This window comes from Sminthopsis crassicaudata, chromosome 5 (genome assembly GCF_048593235.1).
Source record: "Sminthopsis crassicaudata isolate SCR6 chromosome 5, ASM4859323v1, whole genome shotgun sequence".
In the NCBI taxonomy this organism is placed as follows: domain Eukaryota; kingdom Metazoa; phylum Chordata; class Mammalia; order Dasyuromorphia; family Dasyuridae; genus Sminthopsis; species Sminthopsis crassicaudata.
Window position 1 is genome coordinate 250,595,078 of NC_133621.1, and position 20,273 is coordinate 250,615,350.

Here is a 20,273-nt window from a genome sequence, read left to right on the forward strand (position 1 = left end):
TAGAGACTATAAGAAATTACAGTTAATTGTAATGATAGAACATGTCTGGGAAAGAGTTGAAAGTGTAATCTTTGAGAGAAATTAAAAAGATATTTTGAGAGAGATAAACATAACTGATATTCCAGAGGAAAGTTGAATGAGCTAAACTGTCTTTCATTCCCTAGAGGACTGAATTCTTGAACTCTAATTCCAGTTTTTGGAGAATCAGCAGTGACAACTGGTTATAAGAGAATTCTTGTTGACAACTTTGTCCCCCTGCTTTCTCACAACAGATATATTGTTAAAGTATTTATCTATGTCTCTACATTATTTAATATTGTTAATTACATAACCATTAACATACATGTTTTGCTAAGCCTATCAAATTGGAATTTTAGACTGAGAAAGCTTATGGGAAAAAAAGGTTTCTCTATTTTTTATAAACTTGGAGATGAGAGACACAGAATTAACTAAGTAATCAAAAAGAAAGATTTTATTTTTTAAGTGCTTTCTGAGATAATTTCCATTCACACCTCCTAAAAATAGAAAGAATGAAAAAGGTACTGAGCCAGTAGCAAGCTGAGGAGCTGGGGATTGGTATGTTATTACTTAAGAATACCTGAGAGATACTACTGTCATTTTGCCACACACAACTATACTCTCATCTATGGGATAATTACAAATTCATTAGCATTAAAGCCTGTATCTCTGTAATAGCTTTCCATGTAATATTTTACAACTTTAGTAATGCAATATTAGAATAGAGTTCCTATTATATGAACTAATTCTTCTACCTCAATACCTACCTGTCTTGGGATGCATAAATTATTTTAGAGTAAACTCTTGTTATTTCCACAGTAGTCACCATGCCGAGTCCATTCATCTAAATCATCGAAGGGATGAAGAAAATTCCAGCTGAAGGCAACTTAGAAGCTCAGTCTGTGACAAGACAGAAAAGGTCTGTGACACTAGGGTGGGAATCCAGCTGCAGTCCCAGCCCCAGCTCCAGCCCCAGTCCTAGACTGGCCAAACCTCTAAATCAGTGGCAGTACTGGTGGCTTCCAGACCTCTCAGCTAGAGACACCAAATAGCACCTGGTAGGTCAGCAGAAAAGGACTGTGAAACCAGGGTGGGAGCCCAGAGCACAATCCCAGTGCAGGCCTGGCCCCTCACATCAGTGAGGCAGGACCTGCGAATCAGCAGCAGTGCTGGAAGCTTCTGGATCTCTCAGCTGAAGGACACCAGGTAGGACTTAGAAGGTCAATGGACAGGCTTTGTGGCAATGAGGTGAGAGTCTAGTGTGCAGTTGGGGGCATCTGAGTCAATTGAGCCCCAGTCCTGGCCAGGACACTAGATCTTAAAACTACAGCGGGGTGAGGACACACCTAACAGCTCCTCCTAGAAGGATTTCTGAAAACAGCTGCACAAAACCCCTGAAGCTTAGGACAATGCACCCTCCATCCTGGAAACATAGCACTATTTTAACAAAGAGTTAAAAGCAGAGTAATAGGCTAGGAAAATAAGCAGAAAACAAAACAAAGTTTCTGACCATTGAAAGTTATTGTGGTGACAAGGTAGATCAAAACACATACTCAGAAGATGATAAAAAAGTCAAAGTTCCTATGTCCAAATTCTTCAAGAAAAATACAAATTAGACTTAGACCATTGAAAAGTTTGAAAGAAACTTTGAAAATCAAGTAAGAAGAAAAATTAGGGAAAGAATTGAGAAAGGTGCAAAAGGAAATACAAAAAGCTAATAAGGAGAAGAATGCTTTAAGAAGCAAAATTGGCCAATGGGAAAGGAGGTACTATAGTTCACTGAGGAAAATATTGCCTTAAAAAACAGAATTGGGCATCAGCCCTGAAATCAGGAGGACCTGAGTTAAAATCTGGTCTTAGACACAACACTTCCTAGTTATGTGACCCTGAGCAAGTCACTTAACCCAAATTGCCTCACTGGAAAAACTGGACAGCCTCTTTCAAGAAATTATTAAGGAAAACTGTCCTGATTTTCTAGAACTAAAGAGTAAAATAGAAATTGAAAGAATCTACCAATCACCTCCTAAGAGGTCTCAAAATAAAAACTCCCAGGAATATTATAGCCAAATTCCAGAACTTCCAGGTCAAGGATCCAGAAAGAAACAATTCAAGTATAGTGGAGCCATAGTCATAATAACACAAGATATGATATTCTGGAGAGCAATGAAACTAGGATTACAACCAAGAATGAGTAAACCCAGCAAAACTGAGAATAATCCTTCAGAGGAAAAGTTGATCATTCAATGAAAAAGAGAATTTTCAAGCATGAAAAAACCAAAGTTGAATGGAAAATTGTATTTTCAAATACAGGACTCTGGAGAAGCATAAGGAAGTTATCAGATGTAAATTGATATCATAAGGGATACATCCTGTTTACATTCCTACATGGGAGAATGATACTTGTGTAACTCATTAGAATGTTCTCATTGTTATGGCCGTTAGAAAGCGTATATATGGACAGAGGGCACGTGAGTTGATTATGAAGGGATAATACCTTTTTTTAAAATGATGAAATTAAGGGGTACTGGGAGAAAGGGAGAGGGGGAAGTGGAATGGTGCAATTATTCTTCATTAAAAAAAGGCAAGAAAAAGCTTTTATAGTGGAGGGAAAGAGCGGGTAGAGATGGTAAATGAATGAACTTTATTCTCATCATAATTGGCTCAAATAGGAAATGACATACGTACTCAATAGGGGTATAGAAATCTATCTTATAGGAAAATAGGAGGGGAGTGAGATTTGGGAAATAGGGGAAGGTGATAAAAGAGAAGGCAGTGCTCAATAGCAAAACACTCTTGAGGAGGGACAAGGTGAAAGGAGAGAGAGAATAAATGGGGGAAAATACAATTAGCAATAGTGATTGTAAAAAAAATTTACGAAGTAAGTTTCACTGATTAGGCCTTATTTCTCAAACATAGAGGGAACTCAGAAATAAGAGCTATGCCCCAATAGATAAATGACCAAAAGATATGATCTGTACCCAAAGGGCTGCAAATTTATACATATCCTTTTTTTTTTTTTTTTTTTTTTGCCAAGATTGATATGGCAAGTTTGTATGTGCCATGAGATTCTTTTTTTTTTGTCATTAAAATTTTTTTATTTATTAATTTTTATAATTATAATATTTTCTTTGACAGTACATATTCATAGGTGATTTTTTTTTTACACCATTATCCATTGTACTCCCTTCTGTTCCAAATTTTTCCCCTCCTTCCCTCCACCCCCTCCCCTAGATGGCAGGCATTCCCATACATATTAAATATCTTATAGTATATCCTAGGTACAACATATATGTGCAGAACAGAATTTTGTTGTTGTTGTTGCAAAGGAAGAATTGTATTCGGAAGCTAAAAATAATCTGGGAAGAAAAACAAAACAAAACAAAACAAAACAGTGCTCACAGTTTATACTCATTTCCCAGTGTTTCTTTTCTGGATGTAGCTGATTCTGTCCATCATTGATCAATTGGAATTGGATTAGATCTTATCTATGTTGAAGATATCCACTTCCATCAGAATACATCCTCATACAGTATCATTGTTGAAGTGTATAATGATCCCCTAGTTCTGCTCGTTTCACTCAGCATCAGTTGATGTAAGTCTCTCCAAGCCTCTCTGTATTCCTCCTGTTGGTCATTTCTTACAGAACAATAATATTCCATAACATTCATATACCATAATTTACCCAACCATTCTCCAATTGATGGGCATCCATTCAACTTCCAGTTTCTAGCTACAACAAAAAGAGCTGCCACAAACATTTTGGCACATACAGGTCCCTTTCCCTTCTTTAGTATTTCCTTGGGATATAAGCCCAGTAGCAGTATGGCAGGGTCAAAGGGTATGCACATTTTGATAACTTTTTGGGCATAATTCCAGATTGCTCTCCAGAATGGTTGGATTCTTTCACAACTCCACCAACAATGGATCAGTGTCCCAGTTTTCCCACATCCCCTCCAACATTCATCATTATTTGTTCCTGTCATCTTAGCCAATCTGACAGGGGTGTAATGATATCTCAGAGTTGTCTTAATTTGCATTTCTCTGATCAATAATGATTTGGAACATTCTTTCATATGAGTGGAAATATTTTCAATTGCATCATCTGAAAATTGTCTGTTCATATCCTTTGACCATTTATCAATTGGAGAATGGCTTGATTTCTTATAAATTAAAGTCAATTCTCTGTATATTTTGGAGATGAGGCCTTTATCAGAACCTTTAACTGTAAAAATGTTTTCCCAATTTGTTACTTCCCTTCTAATCTTGTTTGCATTAGTTTTATTTGTGCAGAAACTTTTTAATTTGGTGTAATCAAAATGTTCTATTTTGTGATCAATAATGGTCTCTAGTTCTCCCTTGGACACAAACTCCTTCCTCCTCCACAAGTCTGAGAAGTAGACTATCCTATGTTCCTCCAATTTATTTATGATTTCGTTCTTTATGCCTAAATCTTGGACCCATTTTGATCTTATCTTAGTATGTAGTGTTAAATGTGGGTCCATGCCTAGTTTCTGCCATACTAATTTCCAGTTTTCCCAGCAGTTTTTGTCAAATAATGAATTCTTATCCCAAAAGTTGGGATCTTTGGGTTTGTCAAACACTAGATTGCTATTTTTATTCACTATCTTGCCCTGTGAACCTAACCTATGACACTGATCAACTAGTCTATTTCTTAGCCAATACCAAATGGTTTTGGTGACTGTTGCTTTATAATATAGTTCTAGATCAGGTACAGCTAGACCACCTTCATTTAATTTTTTTTCATTACTTCCCTTGAAATTCTCGACCTTTTGTTATTCCATATGAATTCTGCTGTTATTTTTTCTAGCTCATTAAAATAGTTTCTTGGGAGTCTGATTGGTATAGCACTAAATAAATAGATTAGTTTAGGGAGTATTGTCACTTGCTCTTGCTTCCTGCTAACCCCTACTGAAATTACCAATAAAGAAAAGCTGTTTTGCACCTCAAGATCAGCTTGTCTTCATGTGTATCCAGGGATATCCCGAAGACTGGTATATATGGCCCTGGCAGTCTAGAATAGTGTGCATGGATGGTTGCTTAAGCCAGATTTCAAAAGTATTACCTGTTGAAATGAAACAGGTTCAACCTAACACATTCCTTCAGACATGAAGGGATCTCAGCTGGATGAAAAAGATAAAATATGTTGTGTGTTAATTAATGTACTTTCTTTTTCTGGCTACTATATTATCTTTCTCAAAATCTATCTTGTGGAATCTAGCTTTCCAAATGATATGAAAAAACATGGGAACTTTCAATATGATCATAGTGAAGTCTCCAATATCTTTAAGTCTTATAGGAAAGAATTTTCCAGTGGAAGCTGAGTCAGCAAACTCTTGAGGCAAGTGCAAGACCGGGGCAGGGATGCTAACTGCTTGTGTAGCCTGGGGAAGTCATTCAATTTGGTTGGATCTTCTCTGTTACATACAGGGGTTAAACTAGATGACTTTGGAGGTATCTTTGAATTCTAGATCTAGGATTCTATAATTCTAGAGATTGTGAAATGTTTCGTGAATGCTCATTGCTAGAGTTCAAGTTGACCTATTCCTCTTTGCCTTTTGGTTTGTTGGGTTTTTCCTTGTATTTTTTTTTTAAACTAAGTTGTACTTCTAGCTGCTAGTTTAGGTGCTGAAAGCAGTAGGGCAGATATGGTGGTGGCCTGAGGCCCTGTCCACCATATGATATGCAAGCTGCCAGCTGAGGATTGCAGGGAATGCAGCTGCCAATATGAATTCCAAAAAGCTGACATCTGCAATTAACTGAAATATACAAAGAAGGAGGCATGAGCAAAAGATGGAGAAACAGATAATTCTCTTCTTTAAAATTCAAGATACCAGACATGCAACCCCCTCTCTTTATCCTTCCCCAATCTTGGAAAGCTAGGAGGGCTCAACAGGAGATGCTTAAGATTGGAGAAATGATTGGACCAAAGGAGGCTATCACTTATTTAATAAATAATAATAGCCAGCATTTATTTTGGAACAGCTAGGTGGCATAGAGAATAGAGTGTTGGAGCTGGAGTTAGGAAGATGAACCTTCTTAAATTCAAATTTTAACCCTGTTTGTCTGTTTTCTTATCTGCAAAATGAACTGCAGAAGGAAAGAGCAAATTACTCCAGTATCTTTGCCAAAAAACAAAACAAAACAAAACACCTCAGATGGGGTTTTTTATAACCACAACTGAAAAATAATTGAACAATGATATTTTAGATTTATAAAGCACTTGATATACATACCATTTAATTCTCACAACAATCCTGTGAATAAGGAATTGATATCCTTGTCAGTGATATGCTGGGTCATCTCAATGATTTAAATTAACTGTTAGATTTTTAGTATAAATATTCATACTAATCAGCAAACCAGCAAACACTGAATACCAGGGCTTGATTATTGTTTCATTGATTGCCTAAACTTAAAAAAGTGATAGGGAAATGTTAATAATAATGCCATGTACATTTTGGATAACTAATTGTTAAATATTTACCTGCACACCCCATCCCGGTTATATAGATAAGAAAACTGAGGATACCACAGATTAAGTGAAGTGCCTAGGGGTCATAAGTATGTGCCTAAGGTTAATAAGTATCTGAGGCAGAATTTGAACCCAGGTCTTCCTAACTCCAATATTCTGACTATGCCAATGGCAAAGTCACATGATATGGTCTATTAAACAATAGAGAATTTCCCAGACAGTTGGTCATGAGATCTCCAGCACTACAATTTGCCCTGATTATTCACGCCTGAGGAATAATTTTGCACCATATGCTAAAGTCATTCAGAAAGTAGTCCAGTGAGGTTTTCTCTTTGTTCATTCTTGGTTATAATTGGGTGATGGGCTCACACCCACTGAAAGAATCTCTCAGGTGACATGGGAAAAATTAATAAATCAGACACTTTCTGGCAAAAGACAAACCTATTACTTCATCTTTCTGTAAACCCCCAGAAGGCAGGATATGAGCAAGGTGTGGGCTGCTATTTTTACTACATCACCTTGTGTCATCCAAAAAAATCACCAAGTGCACTTGTGGCCTAGACTGCTGTCAGACTAATGGGCAATTTAGGAGTAACTCAGCAGAGAGAACTTTGGTTCAAAGAAGAATTGAATTATATTATGGACCTCTGTTCCCTCTCCAATTCTGACTGTTTTTGCTCTAAGGTTTCACAGAACTGTGTTTTAGAGGGCAGGTATAGTCAGGGATATGACACTCCTTATGTGGTAGTTGGGGGGATTATTAGAGTATTGGACTTGGAGTCATGTCAATTACTTAGTTCATTTGGGGAGGGAGAAAGAGGAAAAAAGAAAAAAATTGTATCTTATAGTTAAAAGGAACAGCAGGTTGTATATAACAAATTTGTAGCTTCATGTGCAATTTATTATATTATGTTATTAAAATGCTCATTTTATTCCATAAAAAATGAAATAAATAAATTAAAAAAGTAAAATGTTGAGAATATGCCAGGTACTGTATAAAGAAAGACCAAAAAAAGTCCTTCTCCTCAAGGAGGTCCCAATCTATTGGGAGAGACAGACAACTTGAAAACAGCTATGGACAAACAAAATATATGCAGGATAGCTAGGGAGGTATTTCCAGAAGGAAGGTAATAGCTTGGAGGGGATTGGAAAGCCTCCTTGAGATTTTGAGTGATACTTGAAGGAAGCCAAGGAAGCCAGGAGTCCAAGAAGAAAAGGAGGGAAAGCACTCTAAGTATGGATGTCAACCAATAAAAAGTACATATATTCTCCAGAATATACAAATGTTATGAAGATAGATTCAGGAAATGGAAGCAGATAAAGGGTGAGAGTGAACAAGGAGACAACCATGGCATCTAAATTATGAGGAGGATATTTGCCTGAGCTCTTTCTGGCTCTCCTCAGAATCAACACTAAGTTGAGCCTCTTAATAGATTTTTGGAGTGACAGAATCTACAAATAACAAATTTCCAGCTGAAGATATCTTGTAAAGACTTCAGGAAAGGCTTGTCTCAATTGGGCAGGAGAGGATGAGGTCCAGGGCAGGTCCAGCAAGGGAGGCCATGGTAGAAAATAAAATAGGAGACTCTTAGCCAAAATACAGCAGCATTGTCAACTCTGCTAGTTCAGAAGGCCAGTGGATCACCAGACTAGCTGTGAGACCTTCAATGCAACTACAGAAGGCAAATAGTGAGTTGTAAATCCCAGCATAACAGGACTTACTTGGCCATGGAGTGGGTTAGTACAGTGGGCAAACCAGCAGCATCAGCTGCAGAGAAATGCGAAGTCCCCATTGCTCTGTAGAAGAAGCTCACGATAATTGACCTCAACCTTTAAAAATAAGCAAAAAGAACTCTGATCAGAGATACCTGTTATAGAGACAGTGAAGAACAGAACTCAAATCCTGAGGACACTAAAAAGTGTCCCAGTGGGACACATGGTCCCACTCAAACACACACACACAAAAGGGAAGGGGAAAGCTGCTGAAGAAAAAAAGAGATGCTGAAACCCTAACATCTACCCAATATCTTACCTAGAAATTATTCAAATGAATTCTTATTTAGTTACTTGGTGTGTTTTTAAAGCTTGATCTGAATATTTTGGTTGAGTGTGAAGTTACAATTGGGAGCAGACATGGGAAAGAAAGGTACTGAAAGATAGGTAGTAGGGTCCATAGCACACTTCTCTTTCCTAATTTTGGTTACATTTGTTTCTCTTCTTAAAAAAGTAATGCAGGAATCAAATTACAGAAAGAATTAAAGAACCAGATGGCCGAAAAACTGAGACATTAGATGTCTTCTTCATTGTTTTTCTATTCTACTAACTTTTTTGGCTGCTTTTCAGTGCTGGCAACTTCTAAAACTTTGGAGATTTGTTACTCCCAAATAGTCACCTTCCATTTTGGTAGCTATTGAACTTTCCAAATCATGGAAACAAATGGTGCAAAGGAAGGGATTTATTATGGAACATCCACATTTCTTGGGTTCTCTCTAACAAATTTTATCAATGATTAATCATATTCTCACCTTTTTACAAGTTTCATAGTAATCTTAATTAGCACTGAACTTCTTATTGAGTTTCTTCTCAAGTATTATATTATATTGTATTCTCAAGTATTGAAAATAGCCCTATCCCAAATGGTCAAAGGATATGAACAGACAATTCTCAGATGATGAAATTGAAACTATATCCACTCATATGAAAGTGTTCCCGATCACTACTGATTAGAGAAATGCAAATTAAGACAACTCTGAGATACCACTATACACCTGTCAGATTGGCTAAGATGTCAGGAACAAATAATGATGAATGTTGGAGGGGATGTGGGAAAACTGAGACACTGATACATTGTTGGTGGAGTTGTGAAAGAATCCAGCCATTCTGGAGAGCAATTTGGAACTATGCCCAAAAAGTTATCAAACTTTTGATCCAGCATTGCTGCTATTGGTCTTATATCCCAAAGAAATAACTAAAGAAGGGAAAGGGACCTGTATGTGCCAAAATGTTTGTGGCAGCTCTTTTTGTTGTAGCTAGAAACTGGAAGTTGAATGGATGCCCATCAATTGGAGAATGGTTGAGTAAATTATGGTATATGAATGTTATGGAATATTATTGTTCTGTAAGAAATGACCAGCAGGAGGAATACAGAGAGGCTTGGAGAGACTTACATCAACTGATGCTGAGTGAAATAAATAGAACCAGGAGATCGCTGTACACTTCAATGCTGTATGAAGATGCATTCTGATGGAAGTGGATATCTTCAACATAAAGAAGATCCAACTCACTTCCAGTTGATCAATGATGGACAGAAATAACTACACCCAGAGAAGGAACACTGGGAAGTGAATGTAAATTGTTAACACTACTGTCTATCTACCCAGGTTACTTATACCTTCGGAATCTAATACTTAATGTGCAACAAGAAAATGATATTTACACACATATATTGTATCTAGGTTTTATTGTAACACATGTAAAATATATGGGATTGCCTGTCATCAGGGGGAGGGAGTGGAGGGAGGGAGAGGGATAATTTGGAAAAATGAATAAAAGGGATAATATTATAAAAAAAATTATTCATGCATATATACTGTGAAAAAAAAATTCTAAATAAATAAATAAAAAGAAAATAGCCCTATCCCAAAAGTATAGCTAGGTGGTTTAATGAATACAGTATTGGGTGCAGAGAAGAGAATATGAGTCTTCCTAAGTTTTAATTGGGTCTCAGACACTTAATAGCTACATGACACTAGTTAAGTATTGTCCTAGTCAGTTGTGTTGTGTTGGTTGACACAGGTGGAAAAGATAGAGCTCTACACCTGAGGAAATTTACATGTATGATATAATGTCCTTAGCCTTAGCATAGGTTTTTTTTCCATTGAAAGATTACATCTTTCCTACTTAGAGAGGTTTACCCTTAACAAGTTAGTTATGACTCAAGTGATCCTAGCTCAAAACATTAACTCAGACAATAACATTAGATTTGGGATCAAGAGATTTGTGGGTCTAGTCCCAGCTAAGCTATTACTTTTCTGTGTGAAATCAGTGAAATCGCTTTATTACTGGGCTTCAGTTTAGATGAGTTCATCTAAAAAAAAAAGGGGGGGAAATTAAACTAAATGATCTTCAGGTCTTTTCCAGCTTGAGAATTCTATTATTTTCTGTGTTCATTTGATTCTTGGTAAAAACTAGAAACAGTAAAGAGAACTTTTTGTAGGGTATAAATCTAGACTTTTATTTCAGCCACACCTGCAATGGAAACTAGATGGCAGGAGCTGGACCATGAATCAGGTAGCAGCATGGTGGAGGAGGTGATGCTATCATCTGGTTCTTTAAAAAAAAAAAAAAAAAAGAAAGAAAGAAAGAAAGAAAGAAAGAAAAAAGGGGAACAAATGGAGCTTGTTGATACACAATCAGCTCCTTACCTCCCTACCTTCCTTCTACTATCACCAATGCAATGAGGCTAGGATTAGGCTGTCTGGCTACCTGGCAACAACAGCAGTGGGAAAGGAGTTCTTTTTCTTCTCAAGTCCTGTAATGACTTTTGTCCTTACCACTCATTTTTTACTTTTTGTTTATTGCCTTTTAGTATGTGGTTTCCCCTCCATATCTGTGTAATTCATTTCTCCAACTGGACTACAAATTCCTGGACGTCAAGGATGAGATCTTATCCCATAATAGAGGATTAGGACCTGTAGTGAATAACATAGGGAAGTAGAAAGGTAGATGACAGACAGACAGATAGATTGATAGATAGATGAACAGATAGATGGGCAGACAGATAGATGGATGGATGGATGGATGGATAAGTGGATGGATGGAAGGTTAGATAGATAGAAGTTATTTATTAAGTGCTTAGTATGGATTAGACAGGTACTGCCTAATTGATGCACTGATTTTGTGAATCATAAGATCTTAGATTTACAGGTGGAAAGAACCTTATGGATGATGATGAGGCAGCTGGACACAATGGATAGAGAATAATTCAAATCCAGCCTTATTTTCTCATTAGCTATGTGGTTATGAACAAGTCTCTTAACTTCTGCCTCACTGTAAAATGAAGATAGTAACAGCTCCTATCTTCTGGGATTGTTATAATGATCAAGTGAGATAATATTTGAAAAATGCCTGACATAGGCATTTAATAAATGCTTTTTTTCCTTCTTTGTTCTATTTTCCAAATTCTTACCCAAATCTTTTTTTTTTTTTTTTTTGAGGCAATTGGAGTTAAGTGAATTACCAGGGTCACACAGCTAGGAAGTGTTGCATGTGAGGCCAGATTTGAAATCAGTTTCTCCTGACTCCAGGGCCAGTGCTTTATCTACTGCATCATCTAGCTGCCCATTCTTACTTACCCATTCTTTAAGTTCTAATTCCTGTCATCTTTGCACTTCCCTAAAGTGGAAGCAATTTCCCTTTTCTCTGGACTATCACAGATATGTTTCACTTTCACAATCTAGCTTGTGTTATAGTTATTTTAAGGTTATTAAGATTATTCCAATTATTTTACCAGGCAGATGGAACTAAGCTCTTTGTTTCATTCTCCTACCTTGGTGATATGATTAAATTGTGAGAATCTTTGCTAAATGTTAATTTCCTAAATGTAAAATGAAAGCTCCATCTCCACATCTCCATATTTTGTAAATGTATATTAAATTACTGGCAAAAAAAATTTATTCAACAAGAAAAAATGAACTGCTACAAATAGACAACATCGGTATTCTAAGGCCCAAGGATACAACTAATCAACCTCTCAAAAATTATTCCATCTGAATAATTTTTTCCCTCTCATACTTAAAATGACTGAGATGTAGCAGTCTTTAGTTTATGGTCTAGTTTCTGTCTTAATTTCATTATTCCATATATTCTTTTGGTTCTTAGATTTTGTAATTATATTAGAGATAATGATGAGACACAGCATAGCCTATTAACAAGCTCCTATGACATAGAGATTTGCTAAGCAAATCAAAGTCTTAAAAAAGGAAAATTCATGAACAAAGAGACTTAGGAGCTCATGAGATTCTTGTGGAAGGCTAGGAGTTCTGCAATAGCTAGTGTCTTTATATTAATCATCCCAGAGGAGTAAGACTGATGTCCCTTTGAGTAAGTCTCAGGTCTAGTGTTCTAGTTATTTAAAACAACAACAACAACAACAACAACTCTTTTGTCTCAGAAGAGGCCAGATTCTGTTTCAGCATTGGAGGTGTACCTCAACCCCATGATTTTTTTTTATTGGAATAGCAAAATAAAACTGAAGCTAATAGTATTGGCTTATAGAACTTTGTTGTGGCTATACATAGATAAATAAATAGGTAGATGGATGATAAATGGGTGACATACAGATAGAAAGATAGATGGATAGATGAATGGATGGATAAACAGATAGATAAATGACAGACAGATAGACAGACAGATGTAGAGAGATAGAAGATAGTTAGACAGATAAGCCTCAATAATCCAGCTGGCCTCTTAGCTATTTTGAAATCTTGTATTTCATTGAGTATATTGAAAAGACTAGGTTGTTGGTTTAGGGGTTTTTGGGGGGGTGGGGTGGGGGGAGGTGGTCAAACCTCACTGTCCTCCCTCTCTTGAGGGGAAAGTTCTGACTATCTATCTGGCTTGATAAACATTTTAGTATTATTCCCTCCCCTGAAAACTTTGTCAAAGAATCCTCAACTAGAGACTGAGTCTTCCTAAACTCCATATTAGCCAAGATCTCATGGAGATCCCTCCTTTTCTCCTAGCTCCACTTTTTCAGTTTTCCAGTTTTGCTTATTTGGTTTCTGACAGGTTCCACATTCATCAGGAGCATGGAGGAACAGTTTGGGAACCTTGCCCAAAATTGTCTCTAACTTTTATGGCAAGATCTTCCTATTCAGAATGGCCTACCTCCCTTACTAAACTCTTAAACTTGTTTTGGCCTGATCTGCTCTAAGAGCTGCTGTTTCTTCTTTTAATCAGTATTTCTCTTCTTGGACCCAAGATTATGCTTTAAAAAAAAATTATTTTTTGGAAGGCCCCTGGATTTTTTCCAGCAGTATTTTATTTTTCCAAATACATGTAAAGATAGTTTTCAACATCCAGTTTTGTAAAATTTTGTGCTCCAAATTTTTCTCCCTATCTCCCTTATCTCTTTCCTCTCCAAGATAACAAGCTAGTTGATATAAGTTAAATATGTGCAATTATTTTAAACATATTTTCATATTTGTCATGTTTTACAAGAAAACTCAGATCAAAAAGGAGAAAGTCCCTCCCTCCCAAAAAACAAAAACAAAAACAAGCAAACAAACAATAACAACAAAAGATTAAAATGTTATGCTTTGATCCATATTCAGTCTACATAGTTTTCTCTCTCTGTTGGGGAATGGCATCTTCCAAGTCTGCCTTGAATCACTGCATTGTTAAGAGGAGTCAAGTACATCTCAGTTGATCATCATAATCTTGTTGTTACTGTGTACAATGTTCTCTTTATTCTGTTCATTTTATTTAGCATCAGTTCATGTATGTTTTTGATTGATGGATGCACCTTTAGCTTCCTTCTCTTCTCTGTGTCTTCTACCACCTTTATTACCCTTATGTGTATAATACTTTGACTGCTATTGAGCTAACTTGACCAGGTTAGCATAGCAGCCACTTTGTAATGCTCTTTAGTGTCTAATGGCAGCCATTTCTAGGTTATGGAGTGGAGAGAAGAGAAGAAAAAAAATTTACATGATAACTATTATATATTTAGCAAGTAACATATAATAGATTTGCAATTTCATGTGCAATCATTTTTATTATATTATGTTTTTTATTCCATAAATTAAAAGAAAAATAATTTTTAAAAATTAAAAATGTAAATGAGTCTCTCCTGATTACTGTCTTTAGAATACATTTTTTTGACAATTTGTAATAGTGGCAAACAATATATTCTACCAGTTCCTCTGTGTGTGTGTGTGTGTGTGTGTGTGTGTGTGTGTGTGTGTGTGTGTGAGTGATATGTACTTCTTTTGACAGTAACAAACAGGGAAGTTCAAAAGAATGGAGGGCTTTAGGGAAAAGACAATTTGATTTTGGACAGTTTGCTTTTAATATGACTATAAGACATCCAATCTGGATCTTTAGGTCCTAATAATATTTTTAGCAGTGTCAGAATTGTTGGAATATATGCATAGCCATTGACTTTAATATTTAATTTATGGTAATCTGAGATAACAACAACCATCACAAAGTCTCCCCTAATTTACAATCATACTGGATGTAGGTGAACATTTGAGAAAGTCTGTCTGATGTATAGTCCTCCATTGGATAGGGTGCATGAAGATAAGTATAGTAATAACTGATAAGTACATGCACAGCCTGGGTTGTCTAAAAAATAATCCCTCTCAGGAGGTTTTACTGTTTCCCTAAGGAAGTGACTGAAAAAAGCATAATAATTTTGGGCAGACAAGGTAATGCATGTGGTCTCCTTCCATCATTAGACAGTCTGTGTTATTCAAAATTCACTTCTAATTGATGACCTTGTGATGCTGAGGATTTTCAACTGTAAACCAATGCATGACATCAATAAAACAATCGTATTTCATATGCTGACAGATGGTACAATGGATAGAGCACCAGGCCTGAAATTAGGAATAGCTGACTTCAAATCCAGCCTGAGAGACATACTATCTGTGTGGCTCTGAGCAAGTCACTTAGTCGTCTTTGCCTCAGGATTCTCATCTGTAAAATGATCTAGAGAAGGAAATGGCAAACTACAAATGGAGTCACAAAGGGTTAAATGTGACAGAAACAACTGAACAATACCAAGAAATCCTAAAGATCCTAAATGATGTCATACTTAGTGCATCATTTTGTAGAGTGACATATTTTTGGTCAGAGAGAAAAATATGTCCCTCACCAAAAGTCAATTAATTATAAGAGATCTATGAACTTAAAGGAAAAAGGCATACTCCTGATATAAATGGTTTCCTTTGGAAATCTTTATATTTTATTTATGCATTTAAAAATTTTATTCTAAGAAAATGTCCATAAGCCTCACCACCCTCACAAAGGAGTCCATGACTCAAAAACAGGTCAAGACCCCGTGCTTTTAATGATTCCATACTCACATAAAAACTAAAATACATTTTGTTGCTATTCCATTTTAGTTGTACAATGTTTTCATATAATTGAAAAAATGTTATTAATATAAAGAAAAATATTTATTACAAATTCTGCCACTTTTAACTTTTTTTTTTTTAACTCTTTTAACTTCTCTCAAGATTCTTATTTTTCTGTTGTGCCCATCAAGAATACCCTGCTCTCTTGGGAATCCATAGAATTTTATATTTCATTAGTAACTATCCAATTCCTATTTTGCTCCTGTCTTCTTTAAGAAACTTTCTGCATTGAGAGCAAAAAAATTTTTTAAATTTTTTTGATGATTCATAAGTAATGGAAGTCCAAGGTAAGTGAGGAGAGAGTGAAAAAATACATAACTGCCCTGATTTCCCAAATCAATATACTTGGATAGATGACTTAATAAGCCTTCTCCTTCCTGTATGTGAAGATGGAAATGCTGAGCTCCAGTCAGTGAATTGCATGAATGGATGGAGAAAATAAGTTACACATTAACACATTAATTTAGTTGAAAAAGATCTCAATATAAGCCAGTAATGCTATATGATAGCCAAAAGACTAATGTGGGTGGTAGAATTTTCTTATTCAAAGTTTCCTATACCAATGAAATCACATTTCTGATTTCAATAAAAGTTTTCAGACTATGTCACAGAGTTGTGAGGAAAACACTTAAAAAAAAATGAATTATGTGGTAAAAGTCAAAAGGTGATTTGAAAGGTTGTAGAGGAACTGAATGCTTTTCACTTATATTCTTAAAAATATCTAAAAAAGAGTGCTAGATCAAAAATGGATCAATAAATCTTTATGGAAACACAAATAAGCTCCTTGCTTATTGCAAAAAAAAAAAAAAAAAAAAGACAGCCAGAAGTTCATGGGCACTAGGTAAGAGATTTTTGCAGAGAAACTAGTACCAGCATAGGTAAATGCCAGTGGTCTGACCAGTGATGCTTCTGGATGTCTTGAAGTCTGAAGAATACAATTATCTTTTCCATACTGTGGGCATTAAGGGTATGGCATCCCTATGATTTTTAAAATCCATGTAAATTTTTTTTGGCTTTCCCTTCATACCAGAGAACTCTGATTTTTTTTTTTTTCCTTTTATAGGGTATTTATAGAATCTTATTGTAAAATTTGGGTTAAGTATTTGATCACAGACTATGTGTCATCTGCTGATCTTCATGTGTTATCTGAGGCTTCCATAAAACTCCCCCAAAATTCCTATTTAATGTCTTATGCCAACCCTCAATATATGGAAACCATATGGAAACCACAATAAAGAGAGTTGTGGAAGGAATAACTATGTTCTGACAAGATGTTCAGAGAAGTCTGAAATCTGCCTCTCTTGAGCAAGAATGCTCTAAAAGGGATGTGAAGCCATCTGGCACTCAAAACAGATACATCAAGAGAGAAGTCAGAAATGGGAAGCTTGGAAAATAAGGTAGGATCAAACAGAATTCTACTGAATTCAAGAAAGGGAGAAACTTGGCCCTGACACAAAGTCTTAAAACAATGGATGAAGTAAGCGAAATGAGAAAATAGAAGAAAACCCTCAACACAATGAATAAATGCTTTGGATTAAGCAGGAGATAAATCCATAAGAAGAAAGTAATTTTGCCACATGTACAACAGAGCCTCAGAAAAAGAAAGCAGAATTCCAAGAAGTCCAAAAAGAGATGAAAAAGAGATTTTTTTAAAAATGAAATTATTGGTGAAATTAGAGGTATGAAGTATAGATTTCTTCAATATATTGATTCATTAATAAATGAATAAGAGAGAAACATGGTCATGGGTTTTTTTCTGCTGTTCCTTTCCAAATAGAATATGTTTCTCAAGAAAATTCTTAAATTTACTAATTTACCTTGAAAAAACATTGTGTAAATTCTTCTTTGTTCTTCATATGTTCCCCTAAACAATTCTTTACTAGGGAGCAGATACAAAGTGTAAAATATTCTTTGAGACCAATAATTGCAAATTGCTGTTAGGGAAAACAAGAAAAGTATTCCTCTACATATAATTTAGAATAATTCTGTTTATTCCATACCCAAATTGCAGCCTCAAACAAAACTTGAAATTGGAGTCTCTTTTCTTTGTTTCATTAAAGTGAGGCCTTTTGTAACAATTTTCTTTTTGCTTTTCTTTTTTTTTTTCCCTGAGGCAATTGGAGTTAAGTGACTTGCCTAGGGTTACACAGCCAGGAAGTGTTAAATGTCTGAGGTCATATTTGAACTCGGGTCCTCCTAACTTCAGGGCTGCTGCTCTATCCACTACACCACCTAGCTGTTCCTGTAATAATTTTCAAAGCTATTTTAAATTTAAATTCTGGCTATTGGGGAAGCTAGATGGTTAAGATACTAGGTATGTGGAAGAATTAACCTCTTTTACTTAGGCTGGGTTGTTTCCTTTGAAGGCCTGTTTCCTAGGAGGCCATCCTTGGAAAACGTTTGTTCCTAAGTACTTGGGGTCAAATCATTGATATTGATGAGGTTTGGTACAGGGCAGAGAGTTGTGGGAACTCCCTTCTGGTTGGCGCAGGTCCTTTGTAAATGAATTTATAAACCCAAAAAGTTAGACTGGCGAAAGAAGTTTATTGGCACTAGGAAGTCAGCTTTTTGCTAGGAGGCTGACTTCCTTAATGACAAGGTCCTGACAGAAAAGTAAAGGTCTAGCAGAGAAATCCCAGCAGAGAAAAATAAAGTTTCTAGGAAAGAAATCCCCTAGCAGAGAAATCCCAACAGAGAAGTAAAGAGGGGTATAGTCCTGTTAGAAAAATGTGAGAGGTTAATGCTGAAAAGAGAGTGTCTTTTCAGCAGACAGAGAGTCCCTCACAGGTAGCTATGCCAAAGGAGATCCCTTAGCCTGGCATGATTCCTGCTTTGGCTTCTCTGCAAGGAGTTGAGCTCAGTTGCCTTTTTTGATAATTGAAACTTTAGCTAGAGGCGGGGGTAGTTTGAGTTGAAATCAAAATAGAGAATCTTGGAATTGAATGAGTAGTCTGAGACTAATCTTCAACTCAAATAGCAAATAATCAGTAGTGAATGTTATCAATGGGGGTGTGCCAGTCTAACAGAATGAAATTATTTGTCTTGATTCCCTGGGGCTGGTCTTTTGCAAAGGGAAGAATTCAAGGAGAATATCAAGGAGTTTCTACCTCATTCCCCCCACCCCCAAGTCAAAGAGTGAGAGAGAGATTCAGGTCTCCCCTGGTCATTTCGACTTCCTGGTTGTTCAAGGAAAGATTTACCCATTTACCCTGTGGGAAGTTGGTATTGAAGGCTTAGCAAAATTTCAATGTTGTAGAGCAAAGCTTCTTAAATTGTGAGTCAGAACTCCCTATGAGATCAAGTAACTGAATGTGGGGATTGCAAAAAATATTCCACCAAGATTTAAATAAAAACAAGCATATCCATCTCATTAGTATGCAATTCACTTTTATCTTAGTAAATGATAAAATTGTATGCATATCAAAGAATTCCTTAAGATTTATTATCAGTAAATTTGTATATCCATTTTATATATCTACATATCCAGGTACATATAAACATTTCTATGTATAAAAGGGATTGAGAGTGGGAAAAGTTTAAGAAGCCCTGTCCTAGAGAAGTGTTTTAAACAATGCTGGATAAAATTTGGATACCAGAGGGGACTTGCTTCCATTTGAACTAATTAATTTGCAATTGTATACTTTTTATAAGTACATTTACATTTATGTTCTATATGATTTGTTACATTTCAAATCTGAGCCTATATATACCTCTAGCATGGCTTAAGCTAGATTGGGCCAGCCTAGAACAGGATGTAAAAGTGCTTTTAAAAAAAAAAAAAAAATAGCTGATCACACAGTCAATAAAGGTTTGAAACTAGATTTGAATTCAGGATTGACTTTCTGACTCCAAATCCAAAGCTCCAGCTACTATGCCTCTTTGTTGTGGTAACTAGAAAAGTCTCAATAAATAAACTACTATTCTTCATTTCTCTAATAGTCTTATCTTATCCCAATGCCATTTTGTAGCATGGAAGTTTTTCTTGCTTCTTTTAGGTCTGATCTATGATTTCATCATTGCAGGGTACTTCAGTGAGAAAAGCTCCCTATCAAGAGAGTTAGCAGCTAATCTGCAATTTCTGGAGTTGGGTGAAGCATTGAGAAGTCAAGTGATTTGCCTAGAGTTATACAGCCAAGTATATCAGGGGTTGGCCTTAGCCCCTTGTCCTCCTGATTCCAAGGATTCCTTTCTTTCAAATGTTCTATGCTATCTTTCATGCTTGGGTTCCAGAAGATGTTCCAAAGACAAGCAAGAATCAGCTTTACCAAGCTGGAAAAGTTTCAGATGTAAGAAATACAGAATCTTAGACTTGAAAGGGGCTTCAACTGCCATCTTGTCCAACTGATACTAGAAATTTAGTCTAACTTATACCTCCTCCATCCCACCATTAATAGTGGGGAAATATTTGGACTCCACTGAAGACTTTCACTTTCTCTTTAGGCATCCCATTCCATTTTTGGACATCTCTAATTGTTAGGAAGTTCTTCCTAATAGCCTAAAGATGGAGGACCCACTTAGTTAAGAACAGACAGGCTCATTATCACTTCGTTGGCACCAAGTGATGATACTTACTAGTTCTATGACCCTGGACAAATCATTTAATCCTGTTTGCCTCAGTT

The 20,273-nt window shown here is 36.0% G+C and overlaps 1 protein-coding gene across 1 annotated transcript in view; it reads right to left on the reverse strand.

Moving 5' to 3' along the window:
• Positions 1 to 4,652: 4,652 nt before the first annotated feature.
• BBS10 (Bardet-Biedl syndrome 10) overlaps positions 4,653 to 20,273 on the reverse strand; it is a 152,701-nt gene continuing 137,080 nt past the window's right edge. Inside the window, exon 2 of the mRNA XM_074270824.1 lies at positions 4,653 to 8,341. Within this exon, the coding sequence (XP_074126925.1) occupies positions 8,230 to 8,341 (112 nt within the window). The 3' untranslated portion in view covers positions 4,653 to 8,229. The remainder of the gene's footprint in view (positions 8,342 to 20,273) is intronic.